The sequence below is a fragment of the Lutra lutra genome, chromosome 5 (genome assembly GCF_902655055.1).
Source record: "Lutra lutra chromosome 5, mLutLut1.2, whole genome shotgun sequence".
NCBI classification, from domain to species: domain Eukaryota; kingdom Metazoa; phylum Chordata; class Mammalia; order Carnivora; family Mustelidae; genus Lutra; species Lutra lutra.
The window spans coordinates 132,659,753-132,686,660 of NC_062282.1; the positions used below are offsets into that span (position 1 = coordinate 132,659,753).

The window sequence follows — 26,908 nt, forward strand, 5'->3', positions numbered from 1 at the left end:
GTGAAATCTGAGGGAAGTTGTGAAGAGGTGACCACACTGAAGAGACAGGACCTTTCTGTCCAGTGTCACAAGTGTGCAACACATGTAGGTGACACACTTCTAACAATGAAACCCATCCCTTGTAGGAGTGCTGAGTGGCTCTAACTCTGGAAGCAGGGGTTGGATAAAAATCACATGACAATTATAAAAGGATAAGGCATTAGGGAAGAGGTGTGCCAACTCTGTCTCTAGCTCCAAGACTAGTTTTCTAGTACGTATCTATTCTATTAAGTGGGAATCACAATTCTAAACATTCTAAAGCTTCTAAACAAAATGATTTGTTTTCTAATTTAATGTGCGCATAACATATCAGCACTCAATTTACCCTTCTGAAATGGGTGAAGACTTTGAAGCCTTTGGTAGTCATGAGAAATCTTCCTCAACAGGTAGATTTGGTGACAGTCCTATGCCTGATCTGGAGGAAGCCACTGAAGGAAGGTGGGCCTCTATCTGGGAACTCTCAGGATTTCTGCAGTCCCGAGTCAGTGTGGAAATCAGGCTCTGCTGAACCCACAGGACTGCTGAGAACATTAGGTAGGAGAGGGCAGTGACGACTCCTTCAGAGCCCTTTACAAAGTCCATCAACCACTTCCGTATAGCTGGGCTATTTGTTAGGGCCTTCTTAGGCCACAATTCAAGGACAATGAAATCATGTGCCCAGGAGACTATTCCAGACTTTCTTAATAGCTGTGTTCTTTGCCATTAATGTTAAATCCTCCAGGGGTTTAAATTATAGAAGTGATGTGACTGCACAATTAAATATTAGAAATGGCCACTGAGTACATCCTGTTTATTGTTTATGATTTACACGGAAAATGATGGACTGGGGTTGTTGAACAATAAACCAATCATTACATTTAGACCTGGGCTTTTGAAAACTTGCATTCCATTTTAACAGTTCATATATATTTAACAGCTTATATATAAATCCAAATCACAAATAATCTTAAGAGTTAGTTAGCTCCGAGATAAACAATTAAGGAACACAATAGAAAACCACATGGATCTACCTTTAAATATCAGCATTCATATTACAAGGAAGAAGAAAATGTTTAAAAAAAATAGATTAGGTCAAGTCACTTAACATAGAGAAGAGAAACAATATTTTTATCAATATTTATACTTATTCCTAATTTACCTTCATATATTCTTAACTTTTCCAAAAGGATCCAAACAGTATTTCAGAGAATCAAACAATATTTTGGTATCTGAACTTTTCCACTTCTGCTTATATTAACTTGTTACAATGAAAATCCTAAAATTTCAATTTTCTTAAAAAAAATTTTAAGCCAACTCTTATTCAACTTTTCTCCTTCACAGCAGCTGTTTTAGATAGTAGGGAGCCAAGAATGAAGGATAGAAACAGATGGAAAGCAAAAAGTACAACTGCTATCTTAAGTTCAGCTCTCAACACTACTGGTTGAGTTTGGAACCAAAACCTCTTAACAACTGGCATATAATAGCTAAATCTTAACAGGCAAAGAAGAAATATTTTCTTTGGGACAGCTGCTACTAGGAGAAGAAAACGGACATCCCTTAATACAGCCTAAATATAACGGGGCGCCTGGGTGGCTCAGTGGGTTAAAGCCTCTGCTTTCGGCTCAGGTCATGAGAGTCCTGGGATCGAGTCCCGCATCAGGCTCTCTGCTCAGTGGGGAGCCTGCTTCTTCCCCCCTCTCTCTCTGCCTGCTTCTATGCCTGCTTGTGATCTCTGTCAAATTTAAGAAAAAAAAAATCTTAAAAAAAAAAAAAAAAAACCTGCCTAAATATAATTTGTGGCTTACTACAGAGCAATCTGTAGCAATGTCACTTTAACCAGTAAGCATCACAACCGATCAATATTACTTAAAGGAAACAAACAACAACAAAAAAGAAACAAGAAAAAGAAAGAAAAAAAAATTAAAAATCACACTAGCCACAAAGTTCCACAATATACACATGAGAATTAAGTTTAATCTGATTTGACTCCTCGACACTAACTGATCGTCAATGAAATATGGTATGGCAAGATCACAGAGTAGAAAACAAGCAAAGATTAGTTTATACAACAGTGACTATATACATCAGAAGGAAAACATGCTAGCTAATGCAACATTAAGGCCTGAATGTAAGCATTTCCAAAGTCACAGAAGCCCCAAAGAACCTCTAAATTACAAAGTCACCACATTACATGCATGCAATGTTCAGTTTTGTTTTACCCATAAAAGGATACACAGTATTTTGCTGTAAATACCAGACACACATTTACAATATATGCAAAAATTAGAATGCAAGTGTTATGTTCCTTATAGTTAAGCCTCAAATGTGCCAACAGTGAAAATTCATTTAAGAACGAAGAGATGGAATATAAATACTCAGAGAAATTACACAAATAAAATATAGTTTTGCATTTGGGAAGCCATATAAATATTCCTCTTATGTGTCCCAATTAAATTACCAATGTACTACTCAGATGGATGTACACTCGCTACATGCTTTACAATTTTACTTGCTCAGATGCAGTATTCTAACACCTATCATTCTCTGGTACTGATAGCAAATCACATCTGTAAGTTAAATGTAAGTAACTGTAAGTTATTTCCAATGAAACCAAATTTTTAAGTTAAATATTATGTCCATCTTTGTACATATTTGCCTACTGGGTGTGATCACCTAAACGGAAAGCTATGCAATCTTATTTTGGAGTTATATAATTATGGATGACCCTAAAGGCCAAATTTCCCATAAAAAACAACTAAACAAAGCTCATTTCCTCACTTTTATAGAAGAATCTGAATGGAACTCTTTTGGAGGGCAAATCTGGGGTCAGGGTCTTCTTTCCTCTTTTAGAGAAAGGAAAATTAGAAAGGAACCATGTTACATGTTCAGTTCTGCTCATAGTCACTAGGTGATCACTCTACTCCTTTTTCACCCAGGGCTTAATTTGGTTTAATATGAAACAACCCATTTTTATTATTTATTTCCAGGTGAATAATTTTATCAAAATAAATTAGTGTAAAGAAACAAATGTACTATGAATAATCCTTATTCAGGAATACTTTAAAGAAATAAATTATAACACAGTAAGGTTTAGATATGTTATAAAAAGATGTGGCCAAATCTGTCCTATACCCCATTAATTTTATGCTTTACACAAGTTGGTACAATTAACCTTCCAGTTTTTTAAGGATCAGATTTCCTCTTGGGATACAACAGAATGAATGTTTAAACATGTGATGCATGTTTTCAGACTTTCTAAAATATTTCTGAACCAAAATTACTTTAAACAAACTGTATCTAATATTTATAAATTTATAAACAAGCATATTTATAAATTTATAAATTAAAAAAACAACACTTATCTAAGAAATGTGCCATGAATGTTCTCAAGTATAACTGTAACCAGGTAGAAAGGGAAAAAGGATTTCATAAGGCCATCTAATTTACCTCATCATATCAAACACTGAGCACACTAGATTGTTCATAAGCTTTACTAACCTTACCTCAAGCACCAACCATAGTAAAACACTCATGCTTTGCTAACCTTACTTTAAGCACATCCACCATTAAGAAAAAGGAAAAAAAAAAGTTATTTTACTATCTAACCATTCCAAGGGGATTACATTTAAGATCTTAAAATTTTGTGGTGATTAAGCCAAAATTTTGGCCTCTGTTTCGATTCTAAAAAGTCCTAATTTTAAACAAAGATGGAAGATTAGACACCTTCCTTAAAAAGACCACTCAGTATTATGAACCAAGAGGTTCTGATGTAGCAAAAGCAAAGCGACCAATGAAAAAAGCATGTTTTAGAATTCTTTTTATTTCCAATGAAACCAAATTTTACTACTGTTGTGATCACAGTCTTCACATTTGATGCAAATAGGAGAGTTTAATTATAATCACTTAGTGGCAGTACTTCAGACAAAACCAGTAATATGTGCCACATACATGATTATTTCTTCTGGAGAGAGTTAACTGGTAAGCTTGACTTTACAATTAATACCAACATGTTCAACGAAAGAAAATGGATGCACTGCTTCAACATTCAGCTTGAAAATGTTTAGTACTTTCTGCGAACCTAAATTTAGTTTAGAAAGGTTAATATTCTTCTTTCTAAACTATGGTATAGACTATATATAGGATTTTAAATTTATTTATATATAATTATTTGCACATCAGATTGAGAAGGAATTTGCAGATTGACTTTTAGACATAGTGATCTCATTCAAGGGTTAAAGTTTAAGGGGCTTCTGCAGAGCTGTCAGCGGAAGCGGGGGCCTCCTGGTCAGGCTCAGAGGACGGAGCTGCCGATGCTTCGATGACAGCGGGTGGGAAGTGGCGGCGGCACACGGGGCACGTTCCAGACTGGAGGGGGAGAAAAACAAGGTCAGAGCAAAAGAAAAGGTCTTAACTGCCACACAGTATCTTAGCAAGGAAAAAACCCAAAAAAACCCCAAAGAAACAATGGTATCTGTTATCCTAAAATCAAATCAAATAACTTAAAAACAAAAACGGAATGAACTTCAAACCCACATAATCCAGAGAAGCAAAAGTGTGATGCTATTTCCTCTTTATCCCAATCAGATTCTAATTTCTTTGAGGGTGAACAGCAGCTCCTAATCATGTTTGTATCTTTCAGGTCAGTCATCTTTTACTCAGGATTAGTGGAGAGTCTACTACATTCCTTGCTCAGCGCTGTGCAATGTGAGCAAGAAGTCAAAGCACACGTCCTCACCCGAACTGAGTTAGTTTTTATATTTACTCCGTGATGCTTACATTAGAGAAACCACAGACCTAATCAAATCAATTCATGTATTTGTAACACCAAACCAACCCCTAGAACGGACTTCCCTTACATATGCCGAAGCCTCACTTAAGTGTGTGTCAAAACAGATAGACTTCAGACCTTCTTTATTAAACATATAACCCCTTTTCAAAAAGATATGGGGAGTTAAGTGCCTTCTAAATGATGAAAGAAATCAACAGCAGAACTAGGAAGAAAGATGGGAGAGGGAAAACAGTCATACTGTGAGTACATCTTTGGACCAAAGATTATAAAGATGTGTCACAGGGCGACGATTATCCTCTTGAGAATATGTTTCTTCCCCCAAAGAGATAGCCCTGATAGAAATCATGCTGTTGAACAAAGATTTGTATCTTGGGGAAATTTTCCCCAGAGGAAAGGCTTTTTCTTGACTGAAAGAGACCGAGGAGATTATTACTTTGGGTTATAACCAAGTCAACGATAATTCAAAGCTGTACAACATATAAAATGTTATAATTCAAGGATTTAATTTAACAAGCATTCATTGTGCACCAGCCACATGGACTGAGCCCGAACAACATTTTAGTCAGATGAATGTGGTCTCAATTAACCCTATACCAGCTGTGTAGCCCTGGATGAGTAACAATCACTGGAAAATGAATAAGGATATGTCCCAGAGTTATTGTGAGAATTAAATGAGAAAATATACAAGTCATCTACCAGTTCCTGACACATAGCAGGAACATTTAGATCCTTCTTAAGGCTTAGATACTTAATACGTGGGATTTTAAATACATGGGAATTTAAATAAAGGAGATACGAAGGACAGAAAAGGTGGAATTTAAGCTGGTCCTGCCTAGATCATCTAATCCTGCAGATGGTATAGGGGAAAACTACACCAGCTGAGCAAATATAAACAAAGGTACACAGGAGTCAATGTGAACAGACAGGCTGGGGGCTAGATCACAGAACGCCTTGAAAGCCAAGAGAGAAATTTTAGATTTTATAATGGAATGGTGAACATTTCCACATTGGATCTTACAAATCTTTTATTTATTTGTTTATTTTTAAAAATAAACATATAACCTATTTTTATCCCCAGGGGTACAGGTCTGTGAATCGCCAGGTTTACACATTTCACAGCACTCATCATAGCACATACCCTACCCAATGTCCATATCCCCACCACCCTCTCCCATCCCCCCACCCCAGTAACCCTCAGTCTGTTTTTTGAGATTGAGTCTTTTATGGTTTGTCTCCCTCCCAATCCCATCTTCTTTCATTTTTTCTTTTCCTACCCCCAACACCCCCACATTGCATCTCCACTTCCTCCTATCAGGGAGATCATATGATAGTTGTCTTTCTCCGATTGACTTATTTAGCTAACATGATACCCTCTAGTTCCATCCACGTCGTCGCAAATGGCAAGATTTCATTTCTTTTGATGGCTGCATAGTATTCCATTGTGTATATATACATCTTCTTTATCCATTCATCTGTTGATGGACATCTAGGTTCTTTCCATAGTTTGGCTTTTGTGGACATTGCAGCTATAAACATTCGGGTGCACGTGCCCCGTTGGAGCACCACGTTTGTATCTTTAGGATATATACCCAGTAGTGCAATCGCTGGGTCATAGGGTAGATGTATTTTCAGTTTTTTTTTTTTTTTTTTAAGATTTTATTTATTTATTTGACAGAGAGAGATCACAAGCAGGCAGAGAGGCAGGCAGAGAGAGAGGAGGAAGCAGGCTCCCTGCTGAGCAGAGAGCCCGATGCGGGGCTCGATCCCAGGACCCTGAGATCATGACCTGAGCCGAAGGCAGCGGCTTAACCCACTGAGCCACCCAGGCGCCCCTGTATTTTCAGTTTTTTGAGGAACCTCCACACTGTTTTACAGAGTGGTTGCACAAGCTTGCATTCCCACCAATAGTGCAGGAGGGTTCCCCTCTCTCCGTATCCTCGCCAGCATCTGTCATTTCCTGACTTGTTAATTTTAGCCATTCTGACTGGTGTGAGGTGGTATCTCATTGTGGTTTTGATTTGTATTTCCCCGATGCCGAGTGATGTGGAGCATTTTTTCATGTGTTGGTTGGCCATCTGGATGTCTTCTTTGCAGAAATGTCTGTTCATGTCCTCTGCACATTTCTTGATTGGATTATTTGTTCTTTGGGTGTTGAGTTTGCTAAGCTCTTTATAGATTTTGGATACTAGCCCTTTATTTGGTATGTCGTTTGCAAATATCTTCTCCCATTCTGTCAGTTGTCTTTTGGTTTTGTTCACTGTTTCCTTTGCTGTGCAAAAGCTTTTGAACTTGATGAAATCCCAATAGTTCATTTTTGCCCTTGCTTCTATTGTCTTTGCGATGTTCCTAGGAAGAAGTTGCTGCGGTTGAGGTCAAAGAGGTTGCTGCCTGTGTTCTCCTCAAGGATTTTGATGGATTCCTTTCTCACATTGAGGTCCTTCATCCATTTTGAGTCTATTTTTGTGTGTGGTGTAAGGAAATAGTCCAATTTCATTTTTCTGCATGTGGCTGTCCAATTTTCCCAGCACCATTTGTTGAAGAGGCTTTTTTTTTTTTTTTAAAGATTTTATTTATTTATTTGTCATAGAGAAGCGAGAGTGAGCACAGGCAGACAGAGTGGCAGGCAGAGGCAGAGGGAGAAGCAGGCTCGCTGCCAAGCAAGGAGCCCGATGTGGGACTCGATCCCAGGACGCTGGGATCATGACCTGAGCCGAAGGCAGCTGCTTAACCAACTGAGCCACCCAGGCGTCCCAAGGCTGTCTTTTTCCATTGGACATTCTTTCCTGCTTTGTCGAAGATGAGTTGACCATAGAGTTGAGGGTCTATTTCTGGGCTCTCTATTCTGTTCCATTGATCTATGTGTCTGTTTTTGTGCCAGTACCATACTGTATTGATGATGACAGCTTTGTAATAAAGCTTGAAGTCCGGGATTGTGATGCCACCAACTTTGGCTTTCTTTTTCAATATTCCTTTGGCTATTCGAGGTCTTTTCTGGTTTCATATAAATTTTAGGATTGTTTGTTCTATTTCTTTGAAAAAAGTGGATGGGATTTTGATAGGGATTGCATTAAATGTGTAGATTGCTTTAGGTAAAATAAACATTTTCACAGTATTTGTTCTTCCAATCCAGGAGCATGGAACATTTTTCCATTTCTTTGTTTCTTTCCTGAGTATTTTATAGTTTTCTGAGTATAGATTCTTTGCCTCTTTGGTTAGGTTTATTCCTAGGTATCTTATGGTTTTGGCTGCAATTGTAAATGGGACTGACTCCTTAATTTCTCGTGCCTCTGTCTTGTTGTTAGTGTAAAGAAATGCAACTGATTTCTGTGCACTGACTTTATATCCTGACACTTTACTGAATTCCTGTACAAGTTCTAGCAGCTTTGGAGTGGAGCCTTTTGGGTTTTCCACATATAGTATCATATCATCTGCAAAGAGTGATAGTGTGACTTCTTCTTTGCCGATTTGGATGCCTTTAATTTCCTTTTGTTGTCTGATTGCTGAGGCTAGGACTTCCAGTACTATGTTGAACAGCAGTGGTGATAACGGACATCCTTGCCGTGTTCCTGACTTTAGCAGAAAAGCTTTCAGTTTTTCTCCATTGAGAATGATATTTGCAGTGGGTTTTTCATAGATGGCTTTGATAATATGTGGTATGTGCCCTCTATCCCTAAACTTTGAAGAGTTTTAATCAGGAAGGGATGCTGCACTTTGTCAAATGCTTTTTCAGCATCTATTGAGAGTATCATATGGTTCTTATTCTTTCTTTTATTAATGTATTGTATCACATTCATTTGAGGATGTTGAACAAAACTTGCAGCCCTGGAATAAATCCCACTTGGTCGTGGTGAATAATCCTTTTAATGTACTGTTGGATCCTACTGGCTACTATTTTGGTGAGAATTTTCGCATCTGTGTTCATCAAGGATATTGGTCTGTAATTCTCTTTTTTGACGGAATCCTTGTCTGGTTTTGGGATCAAGGTGATGCTGGACTCATAAAATGAGTTTGGAAGTTTTCCTTCCATTTCATTTTTTGGAACAGTTTCAGGAGAATAGGAATTAATTCTTCTTTAAATGTTTGGTAGAATTCCCCTGGGAAGGCGTCTGGCCCTGGACTTTTGTTTGTTTGGAGATTTTTGATGACTGTTTCAATCTCCTTACTGGTTATGGGTCTGTTCAGGCTTTCTATTTCTTCCTGGTTCAGTTGTGGTAGTTTATATGTCTCTAGAAATGTATCCATTTCTTTCAGATTGTCGAATTTGTTGGCATAGAGTTGCTCATAGTATGTTCATATAACTGTATTTCTTTGGTGTTGGTTGTGATCTCTCCTCTTTCATTCATGATTTTATTTATTTGGGCCCTTTCTCTTTTCTTTTTGATAAGTCTGGCCAGGGGTTTGTCAATCTTATTAATTCTTTCAAAGAACCAGCTCCTAGTTTCGTTGATTTGTTCTATTGTTTTTTTAGTTTTTATTTCATTGATTTCTGCTCTGATCTTTACGATTTCTCTTCTCCTGCTGGGTTTAGGCTTTCTTTGTTGTTCTTTCTCCAGCTCCTTTAGGTGTAGGGTTAGGTTGTGTACCTGAGACCTTTCTTGTTTCTTGAGAAAGGTTTGTACCGCTATATTATTTTCCTCTCAGGACTGCCTTTGTTGTGTCCCACAGATTTTGAACTGTTGTGTTTTCATTATCATTTGTTTCCATGAATTTTTTCAATTCTTCTTTAATTTCCTGGTTGACCCATTCATTCTTTAGAAGGATGCTGTTTAGTCTCCATGTATTTGGGTTCTTTCCAAATTTCCTCTTGTGATTGAGGTCTAGCTTCAGAGCATTGTGGTCTGAAAATATGCAGGGAATGATCCCAATCTTTTGATACCGGTTGAGACCTGATTTATGACCCAGGATGCGGTCTATTCCGGAGAATGTTCCATGGGCACTAGAGAAGAATGTATATTCTGTTGCTTTGGGATGGAATGTTCTGAATATATCTGTGATGTCCATCTGCTCCAGCGTGTCATTTAAGGCCTTTATTTCCTTGTTGATCTTTTGCTTGGATGATCTGTCCATTTCAGTGAGGGGAGTGTTAAAGTCCCCTACTATTATTGTATTATTGTCGATGTATTTCTTTGATTTTGTTATTAATTGGTTTATATAGTTGGCTGCTCCCATGTTAGGGGCATAGATATTTAAAATTGTTAGGCCTTCTTGTCGGACAGACCCTTTGAGTATGATATAGTGTCCTTCCTCATCTCTTATTATAGTCTTTGGCTTAAAATCTAATTGATATGATATAAGGATTGCCACCCCAGCTTTCTTCTGATGTCCATTAGCATGGTAAATTGTTTTCCACCCCCTCACTTTAAATCTGGAGGTGTCTTCGGGTCTAAAATGAGTTTCTTGCAGACAGCATATTGATGGGTTTTGATTTTTTATCTATTCTGATACCCTGTGTCTTTTGATTGGGGCATTTAGCCCATTAACATTCAGGGTAACTACTGAGAGATATGAATTTAGTGCCATTGTATTATTGCCTGTAAGGTGACTGTTACTGTATATTGTCTCTGTTTCTTTCTGATCCACTACTTTTAGGGTCTCTCTTTGCTTAGAGAATCCCTTTCAGTATTTCCTGTAGAGCTGGTTTGGTGTTTGCAAATTCTTTCAGTTTTTGTTTGTCCTGGAAGCTTTTTATCTCTCCTTCTATTTTCAATGATAGCCTAGCTGGATATAGTATTCTTGGCTTAAATGTTTTTCTCGTTTAGTGCTCTGAATATATCATGCCAGTTCTTTCTGGCCTGCCAGGTCTCTGTGGATAGGTCCGCTGCCAATCTAATGTACCCTTGTATGTTACAGACTTCTTTTCCTGGGCTGCTTTCAGGATTTTCTCTTTGTTGCTAAGACTTGTAAATTTTACTATCAGGTGATGAGGTGTGGACCTATTTTTATTGATTTTGAGGGGGGGTTCTCTGAACCTCCTGGATTTTGATGTTTGTTCCCTTTGCCATATTAGGGAAATTCTCTACAATAATTCTCTCCAATATACCTTCTGCTCCTTTCTTCTTCTTCTGGAATCGAATTATTCTAATGTGTCATCTTATGGTGTCACTCATCTCTCGAATTCTCTCCTTGTGGTCCAGTATTTGTCTCTCTTTTGCTCAGTTTCTTTATTCTCTGTCATTTGGTCTTCTATGTCACTAATTCTTTCTTCTGCCTCATTTATATTAGCAGTAAGAGCTTCCATTTTTTATTGCACCTCATTAATAGCTTTTTTTATTGCAACTTGATTAGATTTGAGTTCTTTTATTTCTCCAGAAAAGGCTTTTATCTCTCCGGAGAGGGTTTCTCTAATATCTTCTATGCCTTTTTTGAGCCCGGCTAGAACCTTGAGAATTGTCACTCTGAACTCTAGATCTGTCATATTACCAATTTCTGTATTGATTAGGTCCCTAGCCTTTGGTACTTCCTCTTGCTCTTTTTTTTGTGGTGAGTTTTTCCGCCTTGCCATTTTGTCCAGATAAGATTTGCTTTCTCCTCCTCTGGAATTCCGCTATTCTTCTTGGTGAGTGAAGTTGGTCTTGGCTGGGTTTCTTGTTGATCTTCTGGGGGAGAGGCCTGTTGTAGTGATTCTCAAGTGTCTTTGCCCCAGGTGGAATTAATTGCACCACCCTTACCAGGGGCTGGGCTAAGTAATCCGCTCGGGTTTGCTTTTGGGAGCTTTTGTCCCCTGAATGCTTTCCGTAGAGTTCTGGAGGACAGGAATGGAGATGGTGGCCTCCCAATCTGTGGCCAGGAGGAGCCGAGAGCTCGGGGTCCTGTTCCTCAGTGTGCCCTCAGAGAAAAGCGCCCAACCGCCCCCGTCTCCTTGGCCTCTGGTCACGCTTGGAGGAAAGCGCTCAATCGCTGGCACTTGGAGAAAAGCGCCTGGTCGCTTCTGTCTCCGTGGCCTCCTGCCGCGCTCTGAACTCACCCAGCCTACGACTGGTTCAAGGTAAGCCCAAATTGAGAGCTCACTCCTTGGCTTTGTCGCTGTGTCCAGCTTTCCCGCTCTAATACCTACGAGCTCTGCGACACTCAGACACCCCTGGTCCTTCTGTGACCCCACGGGACCTGGGGTTACGCTGACCCTGCGTGGGCTTCCCCCTGGTTTAGCCTCTGGAACTATGTCCCTCAGTGGAGCAGACTTCTAAAAGTCCCCATTTTGTGCTCCGTTGCTCCACCGCTTGCCGGGAGCTGGCCCCTTCCCCCGCTGAAGTCTATCTTCCTGTCACTTTGGATTCACTTCTCCACAAGTCCTACCTTTCAGAAAGTGATCGATTTTCTGTTTCTAGAATTGTTGCCCTTCTTCTCTTCGATTTCCCGTTGGATTTGTAGGTGTTCGCAATGGTTAGATAAGCTATCTAGCTGACCTCCTGCTACCTGATGTTGTCTCAGCCTGCTACTCCTGGATCTTACAAATCTTAAGTAGAACTTTGACAACCATGAAGTGGCAGTAGAAGGGTAGCAACAGCAAAGAAAGCAAAAAGAAAGAAAGGATAGGAGGAAGGAGAGGAGGAAGAAAAAAGGGGAGAAGGGGGGGAGTGGCTATAGGGAACAGAGGGAGTTATATCCCTAAGTACATAAGCTGTGAAAGTGATTTGGGAATTTCTACCTTACTGCCTATAAAAATACTTTGTGTAAAAACAGAGTTCACAGAGAAGATTTAAATAAGAAAAAAACAAAGAGTCTTAAGTAATTCAAATATAGTTTAAAATTATTGGGTAAATATTTAGGGAGAATATATATAGTTGGAATAGGAGGTTTCTTGTCGGTGATTACATATTTCTCATATACATTTTCAAAGACCTTGATTTATATTAGCAGAATATATATGTATTATTACAGTACTTTGAGAGATGCCAAAGGCTTTTTTTTTTTTTTGCTTGTGATATTTTTGAAAACACAAATTTCAGGGATATGATTAAAGATCTACTAGGTTTAAAATGATTTTTTGATATTTAATCATTTCCAAAAGTGATTGAATATGCCAAGCAATTAGTGTTATCTATATTGTTTTTCAGAAATGTTAGTCAAGTAAAACAGTTCCACATTATCATTAATCTGTAATCATTAAGTTGTAATCAATCTGTAACAATTAAAAAGTACTACAAGTATATAGCTGAATAAAATAGGCTTAAAAGATACTATCATCACTAACTTTCAGGAGGAACTATTAAAATATTAATTTCAAAAAAAGTAAAAATAAAACTCACCTTCTGTAGCCAAATTGAGACACAAGGTTTGTGAAAGAAATGGTGACAGGGAAGCTCTGTTGCTATATCATCCTTAATATACTCACTGCAACAGATTGGACAGCACTGCTCCTGACCAATTGCTGAAAATCAAAAATAATCTGATCAATCCCACAGAGTTCAATTTTAATAAAACTGAAAACCAACATATTAACTCACAGATGATACCTATGACAGACAGAAGAGCCATCTTTGAAAAAGTAATTGCCAAACATGTTTCTGTAATACATGACAATTTGGGATTTAATACATACTGCTTTTGTAGAAAAGCAGGCTGGGGCACATTTGTTCCAGCCCATGACTTAATAAATTAAAAATATTCTTCCATTAGGTGAAAGTTTGTCAGAAACTGGCTCCATAGAAAAACTAAGGTAAGTTTCTAGTAGTCAGTATTTTATCTTTCAGGTATATTGATAATATATGAAAACATGAAATGTGTTATCTGACATGAGAGATCAACTTTGCCCTTACCAGTGTGGTCTTCAAGAACAAGGGTCTCTGGAAGACCATCAATGCTTTCCTTACTGGCAGGTGGATTGGCCACCTCAACATCCACTGCCAGAGACTCTAAATGTGCCAGTGCAGTCTGAAAAAGAAGTCACAGCTCCTTGTTAGAAAAAAACTTTAAAACAGTAATAAAAAACACTTTTTTAAGGTATCTTTCAAAATTATATGTACCACTAGTCTCTTTTGCTTCAGTCCCCTGCCCTTTCTGTCTCCTCCTAAAAGGAATCATCGCCACACCAAAACATCAAAAAGTATCCAAAAAAGCACCGTACTTCTCACAAGAACAAGAAAAATCTATCTTGTCTCAAGAATCATCTACTTGCCCACCATATCTGTATCTTCAGAAGAGTGGTTACCTCTTCCAACTTATGAGTTCCTGTGTGAAAGCAGTAAGATGAAACAAAGTGAACACTTTTGAACAGGCTCAACATATGAAAGATAAAATGTGACCAAGGTTACCAGATGATGTTCAAGTTATAGAAGCAAACAAATAATGTCTATTTCTGAATGGCTGTATCTATCACTGGCAAAGAGTCAGCACACCCACATGACTATTTTTACTAACATTACTGGGTTATCTGAGATGTGAACTTTAATTAGGGGTTCAATGTCTATATAAATTTACCATTCTAACAAAGATGAAAGGAACAACAGATCATATAACATCTTAGTATAATCCTTCTGTGGCTTGATTAGCCCTTCCAGCTACAATTAGAACTACAGGTAGGACTTATATTCATGGGATCCAAAAGGTAGAAACCCAACACCCATCAACAAATGAATGGATAAACAAAATATGGTTGGTAAAGTGTATAGACAAATTCAGAGTACTTTGATACTATAATGTAATGTGTCAACTGCTTTATTCTAGTATAAAGGTTAAAGGAAAAGACTTACCACTATAGCACAATAATTTGTTAATAATGTACAATATAAAAAGAGGTAAACTGTAACATCAAATACATAAAAGGGAGGAATAAAAGTAGAGTGTTTTTTTTCTTTAAGATTTTATTTATTTATTTGACAGAGATCACAAGCAGGCAGAGAGTCAGGCAGAGAGAGGGAGGAAGCAGGCTCTCTGCTGAGCAGAGAGCCTGATGTGGGCTCGATCCCAGGACCCTTAGACCATGACCTGAGCTGAAGGCAGAGGCTTAACCCACTGAGCCACCCAGGCACCCCAAAAGTAGAGTTTCTGTATGTAATATAAGTTTAGTTGTTATACCATACCAAAATAGAGTGTTAAGATATTTTACATAAGCCTCATGGTTACCACAAAGCACAAATCTATGTTAGATTCACAAAAGATAGAGAAAAGTAAATTAAACAATACCACTATGGAAAATCAAGTCACAAAAGAAGGCAGCAAGCGAGGGAGAAAGGAAAAAGAGAACTAAAAAATAACTAGACAACAACTAGTAAGACGGTATAAGTAAATTCCTTACTTACGAATAATTATTCAAATTGTAAACGGACCAAATTCTCTAGGCAAAAGGTAGAAAGTAGCTGGCTGGATTGAAAAAGCAAGACCCAACTATATGCTGCCTACAAGAGACCCACTTCAGCTTTAAGGACACACAGGCTCAATGTAAAGAGACGGAAAAAGATATTCCATGCAAACAGAAACCAAAGAGAGCAGGGGTAGCTACATTTGTATCAGAAAAAATAGACTTCAGGCCGGGGTGCCTGGGTGGCTCAGTGGGTTAAGCCTCTGCCTTCAGCTCAGGTTGTGATCCCAGGGTCCTGGGATCAAGCCCCACCTTGGGCTCTCTGCTCAGCAGGGAGCCTGCTTCCTCCTCTCTCTCTGCCTGCCTCTCCATCTACTTGTGATCTCTATCAAATAAATAAAATCTTTAAAAAAAAATAGATTTCAGGCCAACAATTGTTAATAAGTGACCAGATTATTTTTCTAATGATAAAGGGTCAATTCATCAAGAGGATAAAATAATGACAAATAAATATGCACCCAATATTAGAGCACCTAAGTATATTAAGCAAATAAAAGTAGATCTGAAGTGAGATTACACAACAATAAATAATACTAGGGGACTTCAATACCTAACTTTAAAGAATAAATCATCCAGATAGAAAATGAGAAATAAAACATTAGACCTGAACTACACTTCAGCTAAAACAGATCCAAGAATATACAAAAAATTCCACATAACAGCAAAAGACTACCACATTCTTCTCAAGTGCACATAAAACCTTCTCTAGAATAGATCATATGGAAGGTTACAAAACAAGACTTAGCAAATTTAAGAAGACTGAAATTGTACCAACTTTCTTTCTGACCAAAATGGCAACAAACAAACAAAAAAAATCAGTAACAGAAAGAAAATGGGAAAATTTACAAATATGTGAAAAATTAAAAAACACATTCCTGAAAAACCAATGGGTCAAAGAAGAAATCGAAAGATATCTTGAAATAAAAGCAAATGGAAACAACAGCATGTCAAAACCTACAGGATGATGCAAAGGCAGTTCTGAGAGGGAAGTTTATAGTGATAAATGCCTAAATATGCTACATATTAAAAAAAAATCTCAAAAAAACAATCTAACTTTACAACTCAAGGAAACAGAAAATGAAGAACAAACAAAGTCAAAAGTTGGCAGAAATTAGAGCAGAAATAAATGAAACAGAAATCAGAAAAATACAAAATATCAACAAAACTAAATGTTGTGGGATGCCTGGGTGGCTCGGTTGGTTGAGCCGCTGCCTTTGGCTCAGGTCATGGTCCCAGCGTCCTGGGATCGAGTCCCATGTCGGGCTCCTTGCTCAGCGGGAGCCTGCTTCTCCATCTGCCTCTGCCTGCCACTCTGTCTGCCTGTACTCACTCTGACAAATAAATAAATAAAATCTTAAAAAAAAAAAAAACAACAACCAAAAAAACCCTAAATGTTGTTTTTTGAAAAAATAAACCAAAATGCTAAATCTTTAGTTAGACTAAGAAAAAAAGAAGAGACTCAAATAAAATTAGAAATGAAAGAAGACGTTATAGCTGATACTACAAAAATACAAAGGATCATAGGAGACTATCATGAATAATTATACACCAACAAAATGGAGAACCTGTAAGAAATGGGTAGATGCCTAGAAATGTACACAACATGCTGACATCAAGAAGAAAGAAAATCTGAACAGACTAACATAAGTAAGAATATTGAATCAGTAGTCAAAAATTTCCCCCCCAAAAAAGCCCAGGATCAGATGGTTTCCCTGGACAATTCTATCAAACATTTAATGAGTTAAAAGCCAATCCTTTTCAAGCTCTCCCAAAAAAATGAGAAACAGGGAACACCCTCAAGTTCACTGTTTAAAGCCAGCATTATCCTGACGCCAAAGTCAGATTAGGACATAAGAAAGAAAATTAAAATCCAATCACCCTGACGAACATAGATGCAAAGATCCTCAACTAAATACCTGCAAACTGAACTCAACAGCACCTGAAAGGTTCATACACCACAATTAAGTGGGATTTATCCCTGGATGCAAGAATGGTCACAACACATGTAAGTCAATAAATGTGGTATTACAGAGTAAGAGATAAATATCATATGATTATCTTAATAAACACAGAAAAAAAATTTGACAAAACTATCATTCTTTCACAATAAAAGCTCTCAATGAATTACATACAGAAGGAACATACCTCAACATAATTAAGGTATCCATGTATGACAAGACCACAGCTAATCTCATAATCAACAGTGAGAGGCTAAATGCTTTTAAGTTCAAGAACAAGGTAAGGGTGCCCAATCTCAGCACTCCTATTCAATACAGTACTGAACGTCCTAGCCAGGGCATTCAGGCAAGAAAAAGGAATAAAAGGCATCCAAATTGGAAAGGTGGAAGTAAAACTGTCTTTGTTTGAAGATTTCATCTTTTATGTAGCAAATCCCAATGACTCCACCAAAAAGTTGTTTGGACTAATCAACAAATTCAGGGACGCTCTATGGTATAAAGTCAAGATATAGAAATCAGTTATGTTTCTGTACACTAACAAAGAAATATCTGAAAAAGAGATAAAACAATCCCAATCATAATGCATCAAAAGCAGTAAAGTACTTAGGAATAAACTTAACCAAGAAGGTGAAAGATTCCATTTACTGAAAACTGAAAGATGAAAAAGAATGAAGATATAATGGAAAGATATTCCATGTTAAAGAACTGGAAGAATTAATATTAAAATGTCCACACTACCCAAAGCAATCTACAGATTAAATGCAATTCCTATCAAAATTACAATGGCATTTTTGACAGAAATAGAAAAAAAATTCCTAAAATTTGTATGGAACCACCAAGGCCCTGAATGGCCAAAGCAAAGAACAAAGCTGGGGGTATCACACTTTCTCATTTTCCAACTATACTATAAAACTGTAGTAATCGAAAACAGTATGGTAGTGGCATAAAAATACTTAGACCTGTGGAACAGAATCAAGAACCCAGAAATAAATCCTGACATATATGGACAATTAATATTTTTGACAAGGGAGCCAGGAATTTTCACTGGGGAAAGGATAATGGCTTTAATAAATGATATTGGAAAAACCAGATAATCACACACAGAAGGATAACTGCATATATAAACTGTATCACTACCTTAACACCACTCACAAAAATTAACTCCACATGGACTAAGGACTTTTTAAACATAAGACCCGAAACCATAAAATTTCTAGAAGAAAACGCTGGTCCTTGACACTGATCTTGCCAACGATTTTTTGAGTATGACAACAAAGGCACAGCAACAAAAGCAAAAATAACTAAGTGGACTACATTAGATTAAAAAGCTTCTGCATATCAAAAGAAACCATTAACAAAATGAAAAAATCAAACTACAGAGTAGAGAAAATATTTGCAAATCATATATCTGATAAGACATTGATACCTGAAACATAAAAGGAACTCTTACAACTCAGTAAAAAGAAACCAAAACCAAAAACTGACTTAAAAATGGGTAGAGGAAATGAGCAGATATTTTCCCAAAGAAGACATACAAACAAGTACATAAAAAGATGCTCAACATCACTCATCATCAGAGAAATGCAAATCAGAATCACAGTGAGGTTATCACTTCACAAGGGTTAACAATGGCTATCACCAGAAAGACAAGAAAGAACAAATATTGGCAAAGATGTGGAAATAAGGGAACCCCTTGGGAACTTTTGGTGAGAATATAAATTGGTACAGTCATCATGAAAAATAGTATAAAAATTCCTCCAAAAATTAACAGAACTACCATATGATCCTACAATTTCACTTCTGAGTATACATCTAAAGAAAATGAAGTCAGGATCTTGGAGCAATCGATATCTGTACTCCCATGTTCACTGCAGTATTATTCACAATAGCCAAGATATGGAAATTACCTAAGTGTCCATCAACAGATGAACAGATAAAGATGAGGTACCTATATATACACACTGGAATATTATTCAGCCATAAGAAAGAAAAAATTCCTGCTACCTAAAATATGTCAGAGAACATAAGTACCCAATCATATAATTTACAGGTGGAATCTAAAAAACCTGAACTCACAGAAAGACAGTAGAATGGTGAGGAGTAGGGGAAGCAGGGAGATGGTGGCCAGAGGGTACAAAATTCCAGTTATAAGATCAATAAATTCTGGGGATCTATGCAAACAGGGTGATATAATTAACAATACTGTATTATATACATGAAAGTTGCTGAGAGTAAAAATCTCAAATGTTCTTACCACAAGAAATGGAAATTATGTGAGGTGATGCAGGTGTTAACTAACCCTACAGTGATAATCATTTTGTTCAATATAAGTGTATCAAACCAACACCTTATATACCTTAAACTTATAAAATGTTCTATGTCACTGATACCTCAATAAAGCCAAGAAAAATGTGGTATATACATACAATGTATATACATACAATGAGCTTTCAAAAGCAAATTCTGACACATGCTACAACACGAATGAACCTTTAAAGCATATGCTGAGTGAAATAACTGGTCACAGAAGGATAAATACAGATGCCACTTAAACAAGGTACCAAAAGTAGTAAAACTCAGAGACATAAGTAGAATGGTAGTTGCCATGGGTTGGGGAAAGGAAGGAGCAGGGACTTACTGCTTACAATGTACTTAATGCTACTTAACTGTATACTAAATAATGGTTAGGTAATTTTACATTATGTGTATGTTACCACAATAAAAGGAAGCTGGGCCTCCCACGTAGGAGGATTCTACCTGACAGTTAACATTGTCCTCTCTTGGATGGCAGACATAACCTTTTGTATACTCTTCAGGATTTAGCCTGGATAATCTCACAATGAATTATGTCTCTCCAAAAAGAATTTGAGGTAACTTACAACAGACAATATGGCCAAGGCCTAAGCAAAGTCAGAACAAAGAAAAGGAGAAAGCAAAAAAGGTTCATCGTAAGAGTTAGTAAATACACCTAATAATTCTGAACACCAATTTGACTCTGAGTTTGCAGAGACTACAAAAAGAAAAACTGTGTGCCAGAAAAGGAATTACCGACTCTTAGCTCCAAATTCACCTTTCATTTCTGTCTGTTAAAATAGATCTGGGCCTTTTGAATATTTTTCCCTTGTTGGCCTACATGACCTTAGGTTTTGTCAGTAGAGAGAGAGCTCTGGCGAGATTTCCCAGAAGTACTTTGCTTCTTGGTTCTAGTGGGCTTGCTGGGCTGTAGTGTGGAAGGGTTTTCTATGGTGGGCTTCTGTGTCACAGATGACTTCTCCAGCATGAGGCACCTCTCGCGCCAGGGGCTTCTCCATTGCCTGGCTCCAGAAGCACATGTCATTTCTCCAGCGCCTGACAGATGCTGTATAAGGCAGCCAGCAGATTCCCCTGGCACCTATCTTGGGTGGCTTTGCAGCAGTGTGCTTCCAATTAATCACGTCCTTGTAAACAGTTTCTCTAGCACTCCCGAAGGCAGATTTCCAGCAAGTTCTGCCAGCAGAGTAGCACAAGCACTTCTCTAAGAGCCATAGCTATGCCCTCCTAACACCCTGGATCTCAGCCCCAAGCAGAGGTGGGGGTGGGGTGTGTGTGCTCGTCCTAAGGTTATTCCTTAAATCTGCTATTCCTGCTTCTGGCCAACAGAAATGAAATGTTATCAATACAAAGCCTGATTACAAATAATCACATTAATCACAATCAAACTACCACTGGGGTCCACTGCAATGAAGTGCCAACTAATACATGTGTCTTGGGAGCCCAGGTGCCTGCTGCACTTGACCTTATGGCAATAATGATGACTGTAAAATCTAATGTGGGATGAGATCCTTTAGAGTGTCCCTGCTCACATACGAAAAGACAAACTCAGGGCCACTAACTCTCAGAGCAAGGTACTGTGTAAGAACCAGAGTTTCCATTGTAGCCCTAGAACAAATATCTTATCTCTAAAAATCAAACACAAAATTTAATTGTGTGAACTGCCAAATTAAAATGAGAGTTTAATTCTGTCTTGTCAAGTTTCTCGAAAGTTGTGTCACTGACTGGCTTAATCAGGATTCTGATACTTAAAATGGGAACATCTGGTTGGACTCAGTGGAAACAGGCTATTTTGAATTCCCAAGTCACTCAGAGCCTCCTTCTTCCAGTAGAAGTAGCATACCTTCCATAGACCAGCTTTTTTCATCTTAAGAATCCTGTGATAATCTCGCTTGGAGTGTATATCTCTTATTACTTCTATGCCCAACAGTGAATTATCGAAAACAACATCATCCAAAAAAAGGGCAGGATGATCGAGAACACATACTCTTCAGGAATGTAGGTTTAGGTTACTCCAACAGGTAAAGATTCCTAACCAGCTGAGATTCTTGCTGAAGGCACACAAAATACAGAATGGGTTACTGAAGAAGGAAACCACAGCTCTCAACTATAGCCTGAGACCAAATATAAAAACAAGGACTAGTAGGCTTTGCATATTTTCTATGAGCTTGTTATGTGTTTATTTGTATCTGCTAACCATTTTCTTTTTCCTTCCCATTTTTATTTCATATAGCAGTTAACTTTACAATTTAATCTTTATATAAGAGAATGTTCAATGTGACTGAATTTGTAGAGTAATTAATATTTAGTGATGGATATAATGACCCTTGGGAGTCTGCTCATCCGTTCATTCTTGAGAAAGGGTGAAAACCTCTCCATTTTAAGAATAGGTGTATCTCGTTAGGTGGAATAGTTGCACTGCTGTTGAAAGGAGCTCAAATGCACGTAGAAAGGTGTATGGGATCCAACTGGACTGTTCTCCAGTTATTACTGCTCCTCAAATCCAAGTTCACTGTTTTTGTCAGCTCTGTGAAAACGGATTTGGGCTATTTAAGTATTTTCCTCTGATAGCTGTCACAATGTTATTTAAGCTTTGTTCACAGAAGATGCTGCAGAGACACTGCAGAAGGAAAAGGGCTCTGCTTCTAATCCCAGTGTGTCTAGTTGACACAGGTTTCCATGGCATGCGTGGTTCTCTCCAGCAGCAGACTTTGGCTTCTCCAGCATCTAGCTCTTGTAATACATGCTGCCAGCAGCACTCAGGGGCCAGCAGCTCCCCCAGCAAACACCTTGGACAGTTCTGTAGCGGACTGCTTCCAGTTAGACATCTCCCTATAAATATAGCCTTCCCCGGCAGCACCCCAGGGCTGATTTCCAGCAAGTTCTGCCAGTGCAGCACTAGACTTCTCTGCCATTCAGCAAGTCACAGCTGTGCCAACTCCATCAAAGTTTGAATCCCAGCCCTGGAGTGGAGTGGGGACTCTTTCTTAGGTGATCTGAGCCCGACATGTGGTGGACATTCCTTATATGTGCTTTTTCTATATTCTTTAGAAGTATCTTTATTTCTTACTAAGTAAATCCTTATTACTCTAATCACCAATTATAGTTAACAATTCTTTATATTAAACTTCCCCATCAGGAAACAGAAAATGGAAAGTAATAGCCTATTACTTGTCCCTTCTCTCTCATATAACTATAATCATGAATCTCCAGCAATTCCCTGCATACTTCTCGAGACAGAATGCAAGAATTCATATGTACTAGTACCACACGTTTTTTAAAAAAGGGGGGCGGTACTATTTAAAGCAAGTTCCATTTTTGGTAAGATACTTGTGCTTTGATACATGTTTGTCTCTATAGGTTCATTATTCCTTTATGATGATTATCTGCCCATCTGCAGTGCTAATACATACCTGGAATTTCACATATGTAAAAATAATTTACTGGCTTGGTACTGACAAATATTTAAGGTGATCTGGAGTCACTTATAAGTAACAAGAGTAAGAGAGACTCCTTTAAAACCACTGCTAAGAAAATCCATAAAAATACAAAAATCTATCTACACCTCAAACAGTATAATATATTTTTGTAAGTTAGTTCAAACGTCAGAAAGACAACAAAATAGACTAAACAGCACAACTGGAATATACTTAGGTTTAAAGTAGCATAATCCTTTGCCAGTACAAAATCTGTTTTTTAAGGAATAAAACACTATTTAGTTTTGAAAGAATGAAGATTTATAACAAGTGATTTAATACTGATTTTTGAATGATAATTGAATCCAGATTTGCCAGATGATTACCACCTGTTTGACTGATTTGAATAAATTTTCAATACAGCCATTTACTGAGAACTCACACTGCACCAGCTATTTTACTATGTGCTTTTAACATAATGTCGAAATAATCCATAAAATAAATTTTATTATTCCCATTTTGTAGATGAGGACCTGAAACTTGAGGAGGTTAAATGAATGGTGCAAGGTCACACAGCCTAAATCAATCCATCTAACTCAAAAGCACATGCTCTTCCTCATGAACTACTTTATTAAGGCTGATAATGCAGTACATATGAGGTGCTCTCTAAGTGTGTAAAGACTTTCCAGGGGCCCATGGGCATGGAGAGTCTTAAGAGACTCAATTTCAATTCAATTAACTTTCTTTCATAACCTTTCCTTAAACCGATCTGCCTAAAAATGTACCTGCAGTCAAAGTATCATTGCTGGTTCTACATTCCCATATTCCTTTTTATATTAATCTTCTCTCACCTTATAAATAAAAGCATACTTCTTACCCATTCAAAGGGGCAATATGAAATACTGGGGTCAAACTGAAGTAATGACTGAGTAACATTTTTTTTTTTTTTTTGACAGATCACAAGTAGGCAGAGAGACAGGCAGAGAGAGAAAGAGAGAGAGAGGAGGAAGCAGGTTCCCTGCCGAGCAGAGAGCTCGATGCGGGGCTCTATCCCAGGACCCTGGGATCATGACCTGAGCCAAAGGCAGAGGTTTTAAACCACTGAGCCACCCAGGCGCCCCATGAGTAACATTTTTGTAGGTAGGCTCCAGTCACCTGCTTTCAAGAAAACTGGAGGATCTAGATAATCTGTCAAGTTGATGTGACTCTGGCAAATTGCTCAGAAAAACTAAATGACATTACTATGATAAACTCCTTCCATTCCCACCAATTTATTAAGTGAACGAGGTTTCTCAAGCTTATATTCATAAAGATGAAAAACAAAACTGATGTTGAACTATATCTCATTTTAGGACTACATAAAATTTAATAAGGAAGGAAATTAAGAAATACATTTCTGGTAAAATTTTACATTATGTTTCAATATTTATAAACATTTATAAATTTGTTTTTGATCAGCTGGATGCAACAATCAATTTTAACTCAATCTAAACCAATTTTGTGTATTTAAATTCTTTTTTTTTTTAAAGATTTTATTTATTTATTTGACAGACAGAAATCACAAGTAGGCAGAGAGGCAGGCAGACAGGAGGAAGCAGGCTCCCTGCTAAGCACAGAGCCCGATTTGGGGCTTGATCCCAGGACTCTGGGATCATGACCTGAGCCAAAGGCAGAAGCTTTAATCCACTGAGCCACCCAAACATCTTGAACATGTTTTTATTGCAAAAAGATATGATAGGGTAAACAATATTGTTTAGGGTTTATGTTTAAAAATTTTAGATGTCAACATAAATGTGCAAAGGGAAATATTTTTTTTTCCAAAACTGGTTTGGAATAAAAAGCTTTATTATCATTGTATCAAACAGTTAAAGATCTTAAATATTTCATCCTGTTCACACCCAAATTTGAGACAAGATAGGAGACACATGTTTATTGTCAATATTTTCACCAAAAGCCTCAATCTGGAAAAACAGATCAGTCTGGTACTAGGAAAATAACAGAAATGAAAACAACCAGTGCCACAAAGAGATCAGGTTGCTTGAGAAAAAAACAAATAAAAGCACACAGTTTGTGTTTTTAGTTGTTGTTGTTTCATTTAAAGACCGTCGTTAAATTTAAAAGGAAAAATCATAAATTATAAATTATTTCAGATAAATTATAATTTATAATAATATAAATGATAAATTATTTCATGATTAAATAACTGGATACTAGACATAGAAAAAGAAAGATTTCTAGAATGGTAAGAAGACTGAACTGTATTCATTGTCAACTGAATTCAAATAAAATAAAGCTGAGCATTAAAGCTGAGGAAGCTGTTAAACTGTAGTGAAAGGAGACACTTAAGACCATCAGTCAGAAGCAGGAGGACAGATAGGTCGGAATGACCTGTCACTGGGTTCCCTAAGAGCATCAGCCAACACTGTGGAGACTGTAAGTTCCCTGGACACACTATGCTTCTTCTTAACGCCCGCTCTGCTAATGCTTCTACACAGAATGACCAATCTCTCTGCTGCTTCTTTCGAGAAGCCACTCAAATGTCACACTTCCTACTATTAACAAATAATAAAACTTCTATTTTAATTCTCAAGATTTCTTTTTAAAGATATCTCTATACTGCAAGAAATCATAAACCACTAGCATACTAATGGGAAAAACTGTTTTTAAGAACTATGAAACCAGACTCTAGGATATATATATTCCATTGTAGTCACTTAAAATTACTGAACTCAAGGAAGTTAGTGATCCTTGATCTTTACATATTCTATTTCTGATACAAGCTATCACACTGTGCCACTATTTCATGTGTCGGACTCTAGTAAGGCAAGAAATAATCTGCAAAAAGTCCTAAGTGTCTTGTCTTATGATGTTCTTTCTGACTTTTCTCCTAGTACACAGTATTCCTGCTATGGTTACTTTAAAAAAAGAGATACCAAACAAAACATATAACTGATCAATGATCTCTATGGAAGATTACACAAGATGTTAAAAAAAAAAAAAAAGTGATGCCAAAACAGACCTATCTTAAGTGTGTGTATGTGTAGATAGATAGGTCTATCTACCCAACCACCTACTTACCTACTGTCTAATTTATGAGTCTAAATTGGACTTTCTAACCTCAGAAAATTTCAAGATAAGATGCTGTTATGTCTCTGGAAGTTTTCTCATTCATTTTTGTTCTCTCACTTTTGAATGACTCACATTATTATTTTTCTACTTTAGAAATCACTTCAGAAACAGTAATTTGAAAAAAGACTTTTAATAATGGAATCCACTAGTGCAGTGGAAGTTTCCAAACATGAAAAGTTTGGGCTTCTGACCTTATGCAAATACAATTACAACTAAGTATTTTAGTCAAATAAGGAAAAGAAGGCAAGACAAAATTATGTGCCACACTTATTTAAGTATATACATGTAGGAGATAATGGGAGTAAAATTTCTAACTTTGTTAAGTGGCATTAGAAGCCATGTGGACAAAAAAGGAGAAGTGGTTTGTAATATATCCTTAGAGATTGTCAATTTCATTTCACAAATATACCTGTGTGTGTGTATAAAATATTCAGATTCACAAACCCAGATAATTCAATAAAGGAAAAGTGTATTTTCTAAATGTAAGCAAAACATTTTCTATTCTGCGCTAACTAGGAAATACTGCAAATTACAGGCAAATTGGCAAAATGTCTAGAGTAATTTACGTACATATACTACTCAGTGTTATTGATGAAAAACTATTCACCTTTTCCTAAAAACAGTTATAAAAACCTTCAATTTTTATTATTTTGCATCCCACCAACTTAAAATATGAGTATCAGTGTGAGTCACTAAAATACCTCCATAGCCTGGGCTAAGCGTTCTTCCAATGCCATGTAGGTGAGGAACTGAGGATCCACATAAGAAATCGCTTCAGCAACTCCTAGTCCATCTGCAAAACCGTCAAACAGGCTGGGAAAAAAAAATACAAACATGATTTGGGAAATCTTTATGAAGACATAATTATATTAGCACACCAATAGTGTAAGCAGAAAACATTAAATATTTTAATGATATTTTAATATAAAAATATTTTAAAATAAACAAAATACTTTAATAGAAATCTTGTGTGATAAGGGGTGGGAAGAAC

General features: G+C 37.2%; 1 protein-coding gene across 2 annotated transcripts in view; it reads right to left on the reverse strand.

Moving 5' to 3' along the window:
- Positions 1-3,696: 3,696 nt before the first annotated feature.
- The window catches only part of PJA2 (praja ring finger ubiquitin ligase 2), a 77,829-nt gene continuing 54,617 nt past the window's right edge, over positions 3,697-26,908 (reverse strand). For both annotated transcript variants that reach the window (XM_047729805.1, XM_047729806.1), the window contains exons 7-10: positions 26,619-26,730; positions 13,564-13,678; positions 13,054-13,175; positions 3,697-4,383 (exon numbers count right to left, since the gene is read on the reverse strand). In XM_047729805.1, the coding sequence (XP_047585761.1) occupies positions 4,258-4,383; positions 13,054-13,175; positions 13,564-13,678; positions 26,619-26,730 (475 nt within the window). In that variant the 3' untranslated portion in view covers positions 3,697-4,257. The remainder of the gene's footprint in view (positions 4,384-13,053; positions 13,176-13,563; positions 13,679-26,618; positions 26,731-26,908) is intronic.